At 50.1% G+C, this 15,698-nt stretch overlaps 1 protein-coding gene across 1 annotated transcript in view; it reads left to right on the top strand.

Annotated features, from left to right (window-relative positions):
* Window positions 1-15,698, top strand: part of mtss1 (MTSS I-BAR domain containing 1) — a 64,677-nt gene that overhangs the window by 39,413 nt on the left and 9,566 nt on the right. Inside the window, exons 5-7 of the mRNA XM_066702096.1 lie at window positions 4,815-4,899; window positions 6,520-6,611; window positions 6,859-6,933. Coding sequence (XP_066558193.1) covers window positions 4,815-4,899; window positions 6,520-6,611; window positions 6,859-6,933 — 252 coding nt within the window. The remainder of the gene's footprint in view (window positions 1-4,814; window positions 4,900-6,519; window positions 6,612-6,858; window positions 6,934-15,698) is intronic.

Consider the following 15,698-nt stretch of genomic DNA (forward strand, 5'->3'; position numbering starts at 1 on the left):
GAGATTATTTTTTTTTCTTGTTAATTCTTCTGTTCTTGCGAAATGTTGGTTTAATTAATAACACCCATGCCTGGGAAGTCCTTTACTTATCCTTTAGAAGCTCACACATACACATACATTCCCACCCCCCCACCAGCACTCCTGCAGCCTGCCTGGGCGTCCCTGTTAATAAGTCAATCACTGCAAGGCAATACTGAGGGAAGACGCGTAAGCCGAGAGCAAGTCAAACTTTGACCCGGCCATGGATCGCAAAGTACACACCTGCACACTGTTGTGTGTTTTATCATAAGCAGCAGGAAGTGGCTGTGAATTGAACCATGATACGTGCAGTCTGTTAGAGACAGCGCTGTGATGTGCCATGGCAGCGGCAGGTGTGCCATGCATTGGTGTGTCACGTACTCCGAGTGCCACGGAGGAGCCACTGATGGTTTTGGAGTGCTGACACGGGATTCCAGTAATGCGATTTGTACAGAGAGAATTGATTGCTGGAACACCTTGCCAAATTATGCAGTGTGGAGTCGTTCCTGAGGCCTGCGGTGGCAGCTCTGTGGCCGGCGGGGGAGAGTAGCGGTTGATTTAGTTTGGGTTTACAAATTAAAAACAAATCGGGCAGTAGCTCGGCTTTTATCACAGGAAAGTGTGTGTACATGAGCAGATGCATATCCTTGACATGCTTGTTTACCTGACTCCAGGTGTTGCACACCGCCTCCAACTCTCCCCTCACCGTACACTGCAGCTTCCGCCACATGCAGGCACAAGAGCCGCCTCGCTGGCACGGGTAGGGTAAAGGGGCGGGATCACGGACAGGGTCACAGGGAGAGTGACGTACCCGGTGTGTAGCAGTTTGCTCCCGTGTTGTCGTGCTGAGCCTTGCTTACCTGCAATCCGTAAGTAAGGTAGACGGCAGCACCCTCTCGCACAGGGCATGTCTGTGCAGCTGTGTAAGAGTGTGTGTGCAAAAACCATTTGCTTTCAGTGTATGGTGTTGTGTTGCCATTGTCGTACTCCTTCAGCAAATTACTATTAAACACTACATGCTGTAAGAAGTACAGAGGTAACAAAATGAGTGTGTGCATCTAAGTGTGTATGTGTGTGTGTAAGAGAGAATATATCAGGGTGTGGCAGCAGCAGCAGTGACAGAGGAGCAGCCTGCCCAGTCCTGCTCTGCTGGTGTTGCACAACATTCCCCCCCTGTAGTCTTGTCTTGCTCATGATCCACCCCCCCGCCTAGGATCCCCAGCAGGAATCCACTGCTCCTCCTCCTCGGGCCTCTGCTGATAAAAATCTAGTATTTAATGCATCGGTAACAGTGTTTTGTCATTTAAAAACACCTGGTGCAGTTAAAAGAAAAAACAGAGGAGGAGATAACGATTTTGCCATCAGTTTCGTTTTGTGTGTGTGGTGTTTTGTCGACATTGGGCTGACGGACTCCTCCTACAGAAAATGACTGTAAGACACTGCCTGCTGCCAGAATTATTGCAGTGCAGAGTGGCGCCACAGCAGCGACAAGGAAAAAATACAGAAAAATCAGAAGACGACACAATTCTACGAGCACTGCAGGCGTGTGAGACAAAATTCCAGGTGCAGCAACAAAGCAACTGTTCGAGGAACTCGGGACAGTTTAATGAAAGGTGTCCGCAGTCTGTAGTTGAGCGGTGATGTTTAGGGCCACTAGCAAATCAGTTAGAAGTTTGTGCAAGGTGGTAAGGCTCAACAATTTTGTCCTCACAGAGCAGAGCACCTGCAGTCAGATCAGGGTGGATCTGGACAGGAAGTGGACACGTGTTAGTGCATTTGTGCATTGTAAAGCCAGGGGCAGAGTAAGAACAGTTGTGATGTAGAACTGTTCTCTTCCTCCTCCTCTGCCTGCGCTCTGTGAACCAAAGCCTGGAGTTTAATTGTGATTTACATTTTTTCCTGCATCCCTTTGAGACGTGACTCCCTTCAGATTCTGGGCTTTTAGTTTCTGTTCTGATCTGTTTATTTGTTTTTCTTGGCTGGAGGAGGTAGACTAATGGGGTCATGAAGAGAAACCGGTTTGGTGATTTTATCTGAACAGGAGGGAGGGAGAGAGTGACATCAATGGGTGGGGGGAAGAAAGAAAAAAAAAAAAAAAAACTGTGCCGGAAAGTAGGGAAAAGGATGCAACTTCACTGTCAGGAAAACACTTGAGCCTGATCTCTGAATGAAGTGAAAACACAAAGCTTTATTTATTGTTATCTGCTGCCTGAGACAGGCTGTGGACCAGCGCCCAGGTGGGAGAGAGCGAGAGATCCAGAGAGCGAGACAGGGAAGTCTTTCCCCACTGTTTCATGTACAATCCCAGTTGGGTCCGCAGTCTGCTCTGGAAGTGCATCCAGCGACTCCCATCGCTCGGCTCCATCACTGTCCCCTGCGGGGCTCCGTGATGACGGGCTTTGCAGGACCCTCTAGTGCGTTGTGCCCATTTTACAGGCACCCGGCAATGGGTTACAAGTGGTCCTGCTGTTTATCAGCCAGCCGGCCACGGTGTCATCACCATGCGAGTTGCTCTTGTTTTGAGTATGCTTTGCATACCTAGACCAACAGTTGCAATGATATCCTGTTTGCCTTCCAGATTCACTAGTTTCACTTTGTACGCGGGCCAGGTGCTTGGAAAACTGTGATGGGGACCCGGCTGCTGTGTGCTGGGAATTTGTTTTCCAGGCCCCGTGCTTGCTCTCGGTTCCTGGGGGGGTGGTACTGGTCCTTTTTGGCAAAATATGAGGTGTCAGAAGACTGGGCTTGCTTTTGCGTGTGCGTGTGAGAGAGAGCGTGTTTGTGAGTGTGTCTCTGTCAAAGTATGCGAGTCTCTGTCTCCCTGTGAGAAGGCTGTGGCCGTGCTCCTTGCAGGGACATCCACTGCGTATTGTGTAGAAGTCGGTGGGCTGCCGGGAGGGGTCCGTCGGAGGGCTGCTGTGAGGAGCTGCCCAGTTTTCTGCCCGTTTTCCTCCGCAGTCGGCCGTCTCCGTGCAGGCCTTTCCTCTTGACGTCAGCGCAGTTCTGGCACAGGAAGAGTCGACTGCTTTTGAAGCTCATATCCTCTGCTTTATTATTGTTCTACTACCCCTGACTGACTTGATAAATGTATTTTGTATTTATTGATGTATTATTATTATTTTTTTAATTCTTACGTAAACACAAACACACAAAATTAAGGTGCTGCCAGGCTGGCATTGGCTTATAAATCTTGGTGGCTAGGGAGAGGGGCTGACGATCTCCGAGGAGACCAGGCCTTTCTGTATTACTCCCCCCATGGAATGTGCTGGATGGACTTGTCCCGAGGCACAGTTGTCTGCTCTGACCTGTGCATGACCCTGGGCCGGTTCATGTTCACGCATATGCGGTGTTGCCGTGCGTGAGGGTAGTGCTCTGGGGGCCGCAGAGGCCACTGAGAGCCCGCCACTGCCGGGAGTGCCATTCCCCCTTGGCCATCGCACTGTAGGCTGGGAGAGTGACAGCTGCAGGTCAGAATGCAGTTCGTCCCCCGTCCCTCGGACTACAGTGGGATGACTGAGGCTTTGCATGCTAACCCATCTTGGAGCTGCCCTGTGTGTGGATTAAAATGCATCTGTCTCTGTCTCTGTCTCTGTGTTTCTTCTGTCCGTCTCTCTCTTCCTCTTTCCCCATAGCTGCTGAGCAACCATCTTTCACATAATTAACGTCTAGTTAACTTTGCCCACTGGTGTCTGTCTTGCACTGCTTTTCTGCTGTGCTGCAGGGCTCCTACCAGGGTGGTGCGGTTGGGCATCATTCTACCCCACCAGAGGTGTGTGGTGAAGGTTCTTTGGTCTGACTAGGGGTCAGGTGTCACAGCTACAGGATGTCTTCACACAATTGTGAATAACCCTTTGTGCCCCCTGCCAGGAGACTCTCGCGCACTCGCACACACCCCTCTCACCCAGCGGTAATGGCCTGTGTGTGCTCTTGGGACATTCGTCTCTCCTGTCCTTCCAATCCTTTGACTCCCAGCACAATCACCCCAGTATGGTTTGGTTTGCTCTGTACACATTGGTACACATCACAGGGGTCGGCCACTCTGAGCAAATAGACCTTTCCACTCTCCAGCTGTGTTGACCTGTGTCAGTGTGTGAGCGCTTGTGTTCCGGGGGCCAGTGCATTGTGTGGTTGTGGCTGATCCTGTCCGAGCCCCAAATCAGGCAGCTGATCGAACGCTCTGCCTCCTGTTTAATGGAGCAGTGCCTAATGAAAAGCTGTGTACATTGATGTACAGCAGACAAGTAGGGGGAGGTAGTCCTGTTATTGCAGTGAGCGCAGTGCCCTCCCCCCCCCCCACGCAGCCCTGGTCTTCAGCCATCGCTTGCACAGTTTCAAATTATAGTAAAACCATCACCACTATACTGTTCCTGAACTATTGGCCCTGCTGTGTGACATGCAGGGTAGGGGTAAAGGCACTGGAGCTGGGCACAGTCGGAGGGGGAACTTCAGGTTTTACAGTGGTGTTTTCCAGGGACCATTATGAATACAAAACCGCAGTATTTGGCGAAGGAAGAGAAAGTTTACAGTGTTAAATATTTAATAAGAGGCATATTCTCTGCACTTAAGGGACTCTTTATATATATATATACACACACACACACACACACATACACACACAGACACAAGTAGGAGTGTGCTTTTCATAAAACTAAAATAACCAGCCAAGGGGCACTGCAATGTGTGGAGGCTGCAAGCAGCTGATGTTCGTCCTCCTGTCTGTACTCTGAGATGGGGGGTGTGGGGGAATTTAAGTATTCCTCTGTTTTAATCTTTTGCTTTGCTCTGCTGTGTTTCAGGAGCCACAAAGGAAATTGGGTCGGCTCTGACTCGGATGTGCATGAGACACCGGAGCATCGAGTCCAAACTCAAACTCTTCACAACGTAAGACATTGCTCCCGTTTATGTGTGTGTGTTGCCCACCTGGAAATCACACCAGGGTTTTGATGTTGGCTGACACTGCTTGCGCAGTGTTTGGGGTGCTGGGAGAGTGACAAGCGTGGAGTTGTCTGATAATTTTGGATCAGACATTAGTGCTGAAGAACAACCTGTGCGATTCGACGGTGCTGCTGGGTGGAGTGCCTGGAAGGGGAGTGAACGCCTAATCAGAATGAACAGGGTGCCATTCCGCAGAGTCCAGTCAGGGGAGTATCTCCCATCGCTGAATTTCTGGACTGGCTGAAGTGTCCGGTGTGAGAAGAGGACCTCAGCAATCCATTCCCCCCTGCGCCCACGGCTCGGCCTACACAAAGTCCCCCGTTTCTGTAGTGCTTCGGCTGGGTGGGACGGGGAGTGTCCAGGAGGCTATGAACACATGCCGTGATCGGAACAATTGGAATGGTGATATTGAGCAGGGCACTGCGTGTCACTCACCCCCACCATGCATGATTCACCCTAGCCCCACCATCTGAAAAATACACAGTGGGCCTCCTTAGTCAGGCTGGGTTTGTCAGGGTTTAACCTGCATCTCACACAGCGTCACAGGGTTCCATAAAGCCTGTGTCCCGATCGGGGCGTGCCCTCTCACTGACATTACAGGGCAGCGCGAGCCGCCTACCGATAAGATAAGAGAGTTTATATGTCAGGTGTGGAAAATTAATTCACAGAGCAACACAAAGCCTCACACACACCCCTCCCCACACACACCCCTCCCTGTGTGTGTGTGGGCAGCTGTGGGGGAGTGCTGTTGCTGCAAAAAAAAAAAAAAAATGCCTAAGTGGAATTCCTCTCAGTGAAAAATTGGCGCAAGTGGGGATACCACACCGGGGTCGGCACGGCAGCTCGGAATCTCAGCCCCGGGCACGGCTGTGCGGAATGCAGGTCCAGGGCGTTACACACTCACGCACAGAGAAACGCACAGACTGGGATACACAGGGTGGTGTCTCTCGGCACTTTCAGCAGGAATGTCCCCAGCTCCAGCAGCCTGTACTGGACGCCCCGCCATCAGGACACTCACTGACCCTGGCAGAACAGCTGGCTCTCACACTTGCACTCCATAAATCCTGGGACTGGACGCCCGCTGCCTGTCTGTGACCTGTCTGGGCTTTTCTCTCCTGCTCAGCTCATTGTTCACATGCCACACTGCGTGCATCTACACGGCCCTCTCTTCTTATTTATTTGTGTATTTATTTCCTAATGAAGAGATGAGGGGGGAATTAAATACTAAAGCTCATTAGAATTCTGATTGCGAAGTTTTGCTGACTCACTATTTTAAATCGCACGTGGGGTGGAATTAGCCAATAATCTCTAATCTTATACTTTTTATTTATTTTTATATTAATTCCAGTTAAGTCTCTATTTCTGCTAAAATGTCAGTCAGACAAAAGTGAGGCTTTACGATTCTCCTGCCGCCCATTGAATGAATACAAGAATGAATATCGTCTGGCTGTCAGTGTCATTTCCCATACAAGAGGAGGAGCTGTGAAGTCTGTCCCCCCATCTTCCCCCACCCCCGTCTCTCCTCCTGTCACCCATGATGTTGCTAACTGTGTGCTGTGGTTGCAGGGCTCTGACGGAGAGTCTGATCAGCCCCCTGGAGCTGAAGATCGAGGAGTGGAAGAAGGTGGCCAGCCAGTTGGACAAGGACCATGCCAAAGGTACACCTCCTTCCCTCAAAGGTTGACCTCCCTCCCTCACAGCGATGCCTGGCCCAGAGCTTTGCATTACCCAAGCAGACGCTGCACATTAGTAGGTTTATTCATGTAGGCTCATTTCAGTATTTATTGGTGCTCAATGTTTGATCTTGGCTGAGAGGTCGTGCATACAAGCCACACAGCAGTTTTTTTGTGTGTTTTAGCCCCAGAGAGCTTTTGATTATATTGACTTTCTTTTGCTTTCTGCCAGAGTATAAAAAGGCCCGTGCGGACATCAAGAAAAAATCTTCGGACACCATCAAGCTGCAGAAGAAAGTAAAGAAAGGTAAGACGCGCTGACCCCTCCCTGCCTGGTCCCCCCCCCCCCTGCCGGCTGACTCACCTGTCCACAGGCACACCTGCAGCCCTGGCAACACTATCTGCACACCTTGGGCAAATAATCATGAGGGGAAACGAATGACTGTGGCGAAGGCTGGCCCAGAGCCACGAAACCACTGTGGGCAAACAGGCTCTCGTACACTGAGGTAACGGAGTCACGCTGCACAGCCACGGGACCATTGCAGCTCTGCAGTGTGTTTGGTGTTCTGACGCACAGTTGGCGCATTTCCTGCAGCCGGTGATAATTCAGGGCATTTGACTCGAACCCCAGTGATAGGCCGGGTGTGAACGTTTGTTTGGGGACCATTTGATAGCAATTGCTCCCACATACCATTGGAGAAGGACAGGCAAAAAGACAAACAGTCAGGGAGGTATATGAGAGAGAGAGACAAACATGGAGAGGGAATCTGAGAGAGCGAGAGAGCCACACGTACAAGTAGAGAATGCTGAAGAGGTTGTGGGGATAAAGAGAATAACAGAAGGAGGGAAAAAACTGGGGAAGTCAGTTTTTTTTCAACTCAATGAAAGAGGAAGGGCTGGCCTGATGTCTATAAATAACCCCAGTCCTCTGGGAGGGTCTGTCATTATGCATCTGCAAACCACTTCAGAACTGCCAGTGAGTAGAAACTGCTTCTCCCAAAACTCATCCCACTCCTGCCCCTGATGTTTGAGGTTTTGCCTCTGAAACAGCATCCTATGAACTCCACGAGACAGAGAGGGAGAGATTGAGTCACACTGTGCTCAGGATTCCCACTCAGGACTGAAATAGAAATGCAGATTTGAAAGAAGAACATAAACAAACATCACAAAACAAACAAATGCACTGAACGACCTATTCGTTCGAGGACACGCGAGTCTGGAATGTGAGCTTCTGCTGGGGTTACTGAGTTCCAGTGTCCCGGCCTCGTAATCGGACAGGATACGCGTTCATCGGTTCTGCGCTGGAGGCTTAACAGTCTTGGCTCTCCGTTAGCCTGACGAGATCCTGTAATTCTGGTCTGTTTATGTATAATACACGCTAAGTGAGTGTTTTGTAGGCAGTGCTGCGGGGAGAGAGCGGTGTCTCCTGATTGTTGACAGACTCTCTCTCTGCACTTTACACACTGGCCCATTCAAACTGTGTGAGGTTACTTGGCTCTGCTGGAAGAATGATAGAGAGAGGGGGGGAAAGGAAACTTATTGAGAGAGATGAGAGGGCAGAAGGGAGACAGAGGTTATTGTTGTGGCGGGGGAGACGGGCTCCAGGGACAGATGGGAGTCGGGTTGGTGTGGTGTAGTGGGAGGGCCAGGGCAGCCGGGAAACGGCCCTGTCTCAGCGCCGCGCCGGCTCTCCACACAGCGCGCTGTGGCTCAGAGCAGTCGAGCGCCTCACCACATACACACACGCCTGCCACGGCTACACAAGCCGCCTCCACCAAGACACGTCCAACACTGCTGCGGCGCACACACCGCTGAGCTCAGAACGGAGCAGCACGGTCAGCACCGACCCTGGGCCTGACCCAGATACAGGGCGGGCTGTTGGAGCCAGGCAGGGCTTTCCAACATCGCAAGGGTTTCCAAAATAGGCCATAAGGCTCTTTAGTTGAGTACAGTGTCCTTTCACAGAGGCTGTCCTGTTACAGAGAGAGTGAAAGAGAGAGAGAGAGATTCTTTACTATTTTTTTTCCCTTTACCTCAGCATTGTTCAGTGAGAACAGGCGTGTCTTTGTAGTGGAAGGTAACTGAGAGCGAGTGAACGAGGGAGGGAGAGGGTAAGTGAGTAGTTTTTTTTTATTGAACCAGCAAGTGAAGTGAACTTAGACAGCCCAGGGTATTGTCTGCAGGGCCTTCTTCTCCTGCATGGCCATTGAGGAGGTGGGGGGGGTGCGAGGGCTCCAAAATTACTCGCCGAGTCTCCCGCAGGGATAGACGGCAGCCGCATTACTGTGAACTTACACAGCAGAGTTTAACACACAGGTACTGTTTGTGTGTGCCACACCCTGAGAAGGCAGGACAGCAGATCCCAAGAGCTGGCAGGACAGCGTCTGCACTGCACCGCATCTGTGTATTGTGCGTGCTGTGAGATGGGAGAGAGAGAGACGGATGGGGGGACCCAGAAAGATTTGCAACGCACTGTGTACTTAGTAGGTTGGGCTGTTTTCCCTTTCGTGCTCAGGCAAGCACAGAGGTCTGGATTTCACTGGCGGCTTGTCTTCACACACAGCCACCATTGAGTGCGTCTGAGCGGCCCCCGCCCGTGCGGTTCACACCACACACAGCCCCCCTGTGTTCACTGCCACACCCCCCCCCTTCCCCCTTTTGGCTGATATTGGAAAGTACATCGACAAGGACGCCAATGTCTGTCCGTAGCTCAGGGCCTCATGAGCGGACCCCTCAGACCTCGCACTTGTTAGCTGTGTGTGGTCATACTCGGACCTGTTGTTGTGTTCGTTGGTCATGCCGTTGTGGTTATTGTCATCATGGTGTTTGTTGGTGGTGGTGTACTCGTGATTGTCGTCATCATGATTGTTGCTGTCATGGTTGTTGATGTCGTGGTTGTATATATCTTGGGGAATGAGGAGATGTATGTATCATCATGTGCATGTCTTGAAAATAATAATAAATCCCTCTCACTTTCACACTGTTCAAACCAGATTATGAATAACCCTAAACCTCGGCCAGATTGCCCTCACTCTTCTCTCTGGGCCCGTCTGTTTTAAGCCTAATGAACCCATAACAGCCAATCTGATTCACTCACCATCCTAATCTGTCAAGGGCCCAGATTCAGACCAGACTGGATTTTGACCCAGGCTGTGTACAGCACAATACAAGCCTCTGTCGAGATGACCTAATATGGTAGTGCAAATGGCCCCGCTCCTCTAGTCTCTGTGTGGAGAGCTATGGATGGGCTTGGGGGGGATTCCAGCTGGTGCTCGGCGCCGGACGTGCGTTGGCTGAAGGTGGAGCGTATGGCGGCGGCCCGGGGCGTGCTGGCACAGGTGGTGTGGCTGTGCTGTGGTTCTCGGAGACAGCAGGAGGGGGGCAGGCGTTGTGCTCTTGTGCCCAAGCGCAGTCCCAGAGCTCAGGCTGCCTGTCAGGCACACTAACACACGCCCTCATCAGGGTCTGTCCTGCCTGCCACAGTCTGTCTCTCTCTCTCCCTACTAAACTCCTAGCTATTATATAGTTGTGTACATTTCACGTCCTTTATGGATTTAAATTACAAAGCACTCAGATCAGCCTGTAAAGTGAGCAGTTTTGGAGCCCTGGGGTTTAAATTAACGTGGGGAATTGAGCAGCATCCATGTGCTGCTGGTGTGCCATCTCTTTTGATTGTGGGAGAGAAAGGGGGTTCATTTTTTATAATTACAATTATGTTTATTATTGTAGTTATAATTGGAAGTAGGTCAGCGCCGCACTCACTGGGCTGCTGGACTTTCACCCCATTGTTTGTAGTGAATGGTAGTGGTGGAGGGGGGTGTACAGGAGGCTCATGGAAATACCCCATCAGTCTCCTTCAACAGCGAATCACTGTTATCCGGCAGGAGGCGGGCACCGAATTGGGGCCTTTGTTTCCAGCAGTAAATCGAATCGTCGCTGCCGCACGGGGCTGGATTACAGACCGCCAGCGCTAATCCACTGGCCAGTGCGGTGGCTGCACTGACAGGGCTGCGGCCAGAGGGACAGCTTGTACTGATGCCCCCCCCCCCCTCGTGCTGTGAGATTTGAACGGTTCAGGCCTTGTTCTTTTGAGTTTATGTACTCGGCTTATTTGTTTTATGCAATTTGCTGGGAGCATAGTACAGACTGGATGGACCCAGTCTCTCGGTGCGTTTAGTCTCTCCCTCTCCCTGCCGATTCCACTGTGTGACAGTATAACGGTATGAATCCAGCGCATGGCAACACTTCACGACACAGAAGACAAAAACACGCCTAACCCTGAAAACAGTGAACAGGTGTCAGAATCCAACCCCAAAAAATTATAAATCATTAATCTGACAAACTCTTACTCCCCCTTTCCCCTCGCCTGAATCCCACACTTGAAATGGGATCAGCAGCTCCCCGCTAAATACATCTTCGGTTCTGGTTCCCTCCTCCTGTCCAGACTGCTTCGTTAGGCCAACCCTGCCTTAATGACGATAATGTATGGAACATAAATAAGTTAACACTGTCCAAAGTCTAACCCCCCCCCCTTTCCAAACCTCACTTTTTGAGTTTTTTTAGCTCCCTCACTGAAAATCCCTGGTCTTGTGATTTTTCTTGGCACCCATCAGCAGGCTCCTTCCCTCGGCTGCACAAAGGAGCCATTTGATGTTTCGGTTCAAACTGTGTGTCTCTGAGCTCTGGAAAAACACAAAAACACACTGACGGCCTGAACAGCCCAGAGAAGGGCCTGCCTGTCTGAATAATTTAAATTAAACGAGAAATACTGAGATACTATAGCAGAAGGTTTTCTGTGTTGGTGTGTTCCTGTGTGTTTCTCTGTGAGTGAATTTGTGACTGAGTGAGTGTGTTTCTCTGTGTGTGCGTGCGTGCTTGCATGCGTGTGTGTGTGCGTCCGTAAAAGACTAAGGTGACAGAGATAGTGAACAGGGGGCAGGGAGCCCAGGAGACGCACAGGGGGTGAGGCTCCTTTCATATGAAGATCAAAATACATGGCCTGATCTTTCATCTCCCTCCCCGTCCCGCACTGTCACAGCTGGCCATCGCTGTGCGCCAGTTGATTGCTCTGCCTCGTGCCTCCTCCGCAGAGAGACCCGGGGTCGTGTCCATACATCTTGTGCCCAACCTCCAAGACAGTACCTGTGGAGTTTTCCTTCCGTGACAATTAATGCTTTTATAAACCAGAATTGATTCTATCTCTATATATATTCTGTTTATTAATGCCTGAGCTACAGGTGGGCAGGCTGTTCCTCTGCAGGAGTGTAGCGCCCACTTCAGGTGGGGATCCAGCACAGTATAGGAATCCAAGTGGTTTCTCATGGTGGGAGGATCAGACTGTAACCTCCTGACCCCACCAGGCTCTGGGGGGGGTCAAGGGTCAGGGATCTGCAGGATTAGAGCTGGTGGGATTAGTCAAGCCTTTAAAAACCTTCGACAGGAGAGTCTGATGACCTCGACTCTGGCCTCTGCAGGAGTTTGTCGACACCGAATCTAAATCAAAATGAACAAGAAAGTGACTCCCTCTTTCTCTCTCTCTCTCTCGCGCTCTCAATCTCTCTTCCCTGGCGTGCCGCTGGAGGTGAAGTTAAAGTTGCGGGGGGAGGGCAAGGGGGTAATAGTCTTGCTGCTGCTTATACTTGCATGCAGAGCAGGTGAAGTTAAAATGACTGAAGCACGCAGGAGGTGGAAGTTGTCCTGTTTTCGTGTTGGGGGGCATTCACTGCCAGAGCTGATCTCATTGTTAACTGAGCACTGTGAGGATTTGTGGCAGAGGACGCCAGATACGGCCCCCTATGCAACTGCGCCATCTTGTCCTGAAGCTTTAGAACTGCATCTTGCATATCTGAGCAGTACGAGCAGCGCTGGCATTTGGGACCTTTTGTATTTTTATAATATAAACCTAGTTCTGGTTTATGGAAGCATGTATGGGTGTTGAGGTGTAAGGTCTGGCGCTGTACACCACAGTGGAAGTGTGCTCAGGGTGCAGTGAATTACATTCCAACCCATGCTAAGGTTTTGCGTTGACAGCTGAGCTACTGTAAATTTATATACAAGCACCCGAACGGCAGCCGCACTGTGGCGGTACATCTGTATCACGCTTCACGGAGAGTGTGGTTTCAGCAAGCCGTGATTGATGCATTTTGCGGACGCCGAGCCAGCGTGCCTGGGATCGTGCACAAGGTGCTAATGTCATCGAGCCCTGGCAGCGAGCAGCACTCGGCCCGAGCATGTGGTGTCCCTTGGGCTGAGGGGCAAAGGAAGCTCGAAAGAGATGCTTGTTTGTTAATGCTGGGGAAATCCATGGGGCCGTGGGCACGGCAAGGGCAGCTTGTGTGAGGGAAAGAAAAGGTGGGGGGAAAAAAGAACAGAAAACAGTTGTGATTGTGTGTTCTAGATCACGTCAGCGTTTATATTGAGGACGGGTGTAAGTCGCATTGAGTGTTCTGCAAAACACAAGTGGTTATACAGAGGACGGGAGCTAAACATTTTGGCATGCTGTTAAAGAGTGAGGGAGGGAATGCTGGCCACGGAAGTCACAGTGCGCTTCTTCGCATTTCTTGCGGTCTGAGCATTCCCCTTGACCTCAGCTGTGCTCGGTAGGGGGGCAGACCCCCAGCGGTTGAGGGGTGGGCAGTGTAGACGCCCATGGAAGTATTTTGGTAGTAGTTGTAATTGTAGTATTTGCAGTAGTAGCAGTAGTTGTTGTGGTATTTGTAGTAGTTTTTGTAGTTGGTTGTATTGATAATAGTTATAATGATATTCGTAGTCATGGAGGATGAAACTGAAATGCTTTTCCTCTTCAGTGAGAGAGAGGAATGTCTGATGGTGTATTGTGAAAGCACTGCGCTGCGTGTGAGTCATGTCCTCGGCAGTGCCTTCTCTTCCCCCATGGTTAGCCAACGGTGAGACGGCTCTTGTTGACGCCAGCGGCAGGGAGACTTCCACAGCTGCAGCTGGTTCAGACTTGGCAGCTCTTGACCTGAGTGTACTGAGGGATTTAAACTCATTCCTTGGGTCAGACAGATTATTTTTATGAGGATAAATTGATATTTTCCCCACCACACACACACACACACACACACACACACACATACGCACACCTCCTCTCCAGCGCTGGATGGTGTTTGGTGACCAGCTGTTTGCAGGCATAGTAATAGTAAGGAGTGTGCCTTGAACCCGTAGGTCTTTCTCTTTGGATCTGCAGCTGGTCTGTGCTCTGTATTGATGCTCTGCTCTGGGAAGTGCAGCGTGGGGGTTGTTGCTGTGTTATTACAGGTGCCAGGAGCACACACTGGTCATCCCACTGATCAGGCAGCACTGTCTACCTCTGCCTCTCACGTCCTCCACAGAAGACAGGTCCTGTATTGTGTTGCAGACCTCAGACAGATTATTAAGCAGGTAGCCTCGATTACACAGGTGCAATTGGACAACTCTAACAGCCAGCGAGTCTGTCTCCTGCAGCGCTGACATATGGACTCTTTCGCTGTCTCTCACTCCAGTGTGCCATCGATTTGCCGCTGGAACTCTTCTGTCTTGCCTCAGTTGCAGGCCCAAGAGCTTGGGAGATTCTTAAAACAAAGTTTCTCTCCCCACACCTCTCTATCTCTCTCCCTCTCTGTTGAAATATGGTCCAGAAGACGTGTCTGACAGTTTCCATTCCCTCAGTGCTGCGTGTTTTCATTCCGTGGTGTCCCCCAGCACACAGGGCCCATTTCCACAGCCAACCAGGAAGGACACTGACAGCAGCAATGATTCCCGCCTCCCACCTAACACCACCGTCCTGCTATATATGCTCTTGTTTATTTTGCAGAGTGGACAGTTTGTGGTTTGTTGGTTCAGTTGAAGAGTTTCCTCACATTAATATCCTCCTCTTGTCAGCCTATGATCTCATAAAAAGACAGTTGGGCATTGTTTCGGTGAGTGTGTGAGAGTCTTAGGAGGAAAAAAAAAAAAAAAAGAGTTTGATAATTCCCATGAAACTCAAAGATGGGGATTAGTAACTGATGTCATTGCTTGATCACTTTTCTGTTTTTATTATTTATTCAGTTTTTGCAATGCGTCTTGCCTGTTGCTGTGGTGAAGATCTGCACTGACACAGTTTTGCAGCACCATTCCACCTCCTTGTTGGGAGTGAGTGACATGGGTTGTGCGCATGGAGTTTGTTGTGGTTTTTGTCTTGTCTTGTCAAGTAAATTTTACTCTTCGTCAAAACAACAAAACAAAACTTTGCCTTCTCTGCCTTTGTGCTCATTAGACTGGACTAAGAATCCGACACCTTTAATCCAGTCTCTGCAGACCCAAGATGACAATGTAACCTTTGGCCTTTGAGTTCAAACCCAGGGAATTGCAGATTCCTGGGCCGAACCGAACAGCATCTACTTAAAGAAAAAGTCAGTTGTCTTGTCAGGAAGGCAGGTGGCACAACCGAGCGCTGACTAACCTTTAGGCTCTTATGTATGTTTGTTTTTCTAAAGTGGATGTGATTCAGATTTTTTCTTCCTCTGCTTTTCAGCTTCCACGGGGAAGTTGTTATTAAGAAAAGTATCTCGGGAGGCATCAAGGAGGATTAAATCAATGAAGGGCTGTGATTGTGCATGGTCTCGGAGGAAGGGCCTCAGCCAAACAAATACGGATAATGGTATTAATTAACAGAAGGGCTCATGTTGATTGCAATGTTCCTGCCGTGGATATGGAGGATATATATCAGAGGAGCTTGCAGAGGTCCAACACAGAGGCGGCTGGGCAGGAAGAGCCGGCCCAATAACCAGGAAGTTCATCAGTGAGGAAGGAGCTGTCTGACTAAATAGACGGTGGTGCATTTACTACTTGAAGATATCTTTGAGCTGTACCCCGAATATCAGTCCATGGAAGCTCGCCATATGAGAGGGGAAAAAATAACTGTTCATGCTTTTCGTCTATCTGGATTATACTTATACCTTTGCATATCTGTATTTCACAGACTGGCCAGGAAGTGCTTGAGAAGTGGCCCGCCCTACTGTCCTCAAACTTCATGTATGTTTTGAATGATTTGTCTGAGAAAAATCTATTTTTCACGGCAGAGGAGAACAG

This window comes from Amia ocellicauda, chromosome 4, assembly GCF_036373705.1.
Source record: "Amia ocellicauda isolate fAmiCal2 chromosome 4, fAmiCal2.hap1, whole genome shotgun sequence".
In the NCBI taxonomy this organism is placed as follows: domain Eukaryota; kingdom Metazoa; phylum Chordata; class Actinopteri; order Amiiformes; family Amiidae; genus Amia; species Amia ocellicauda.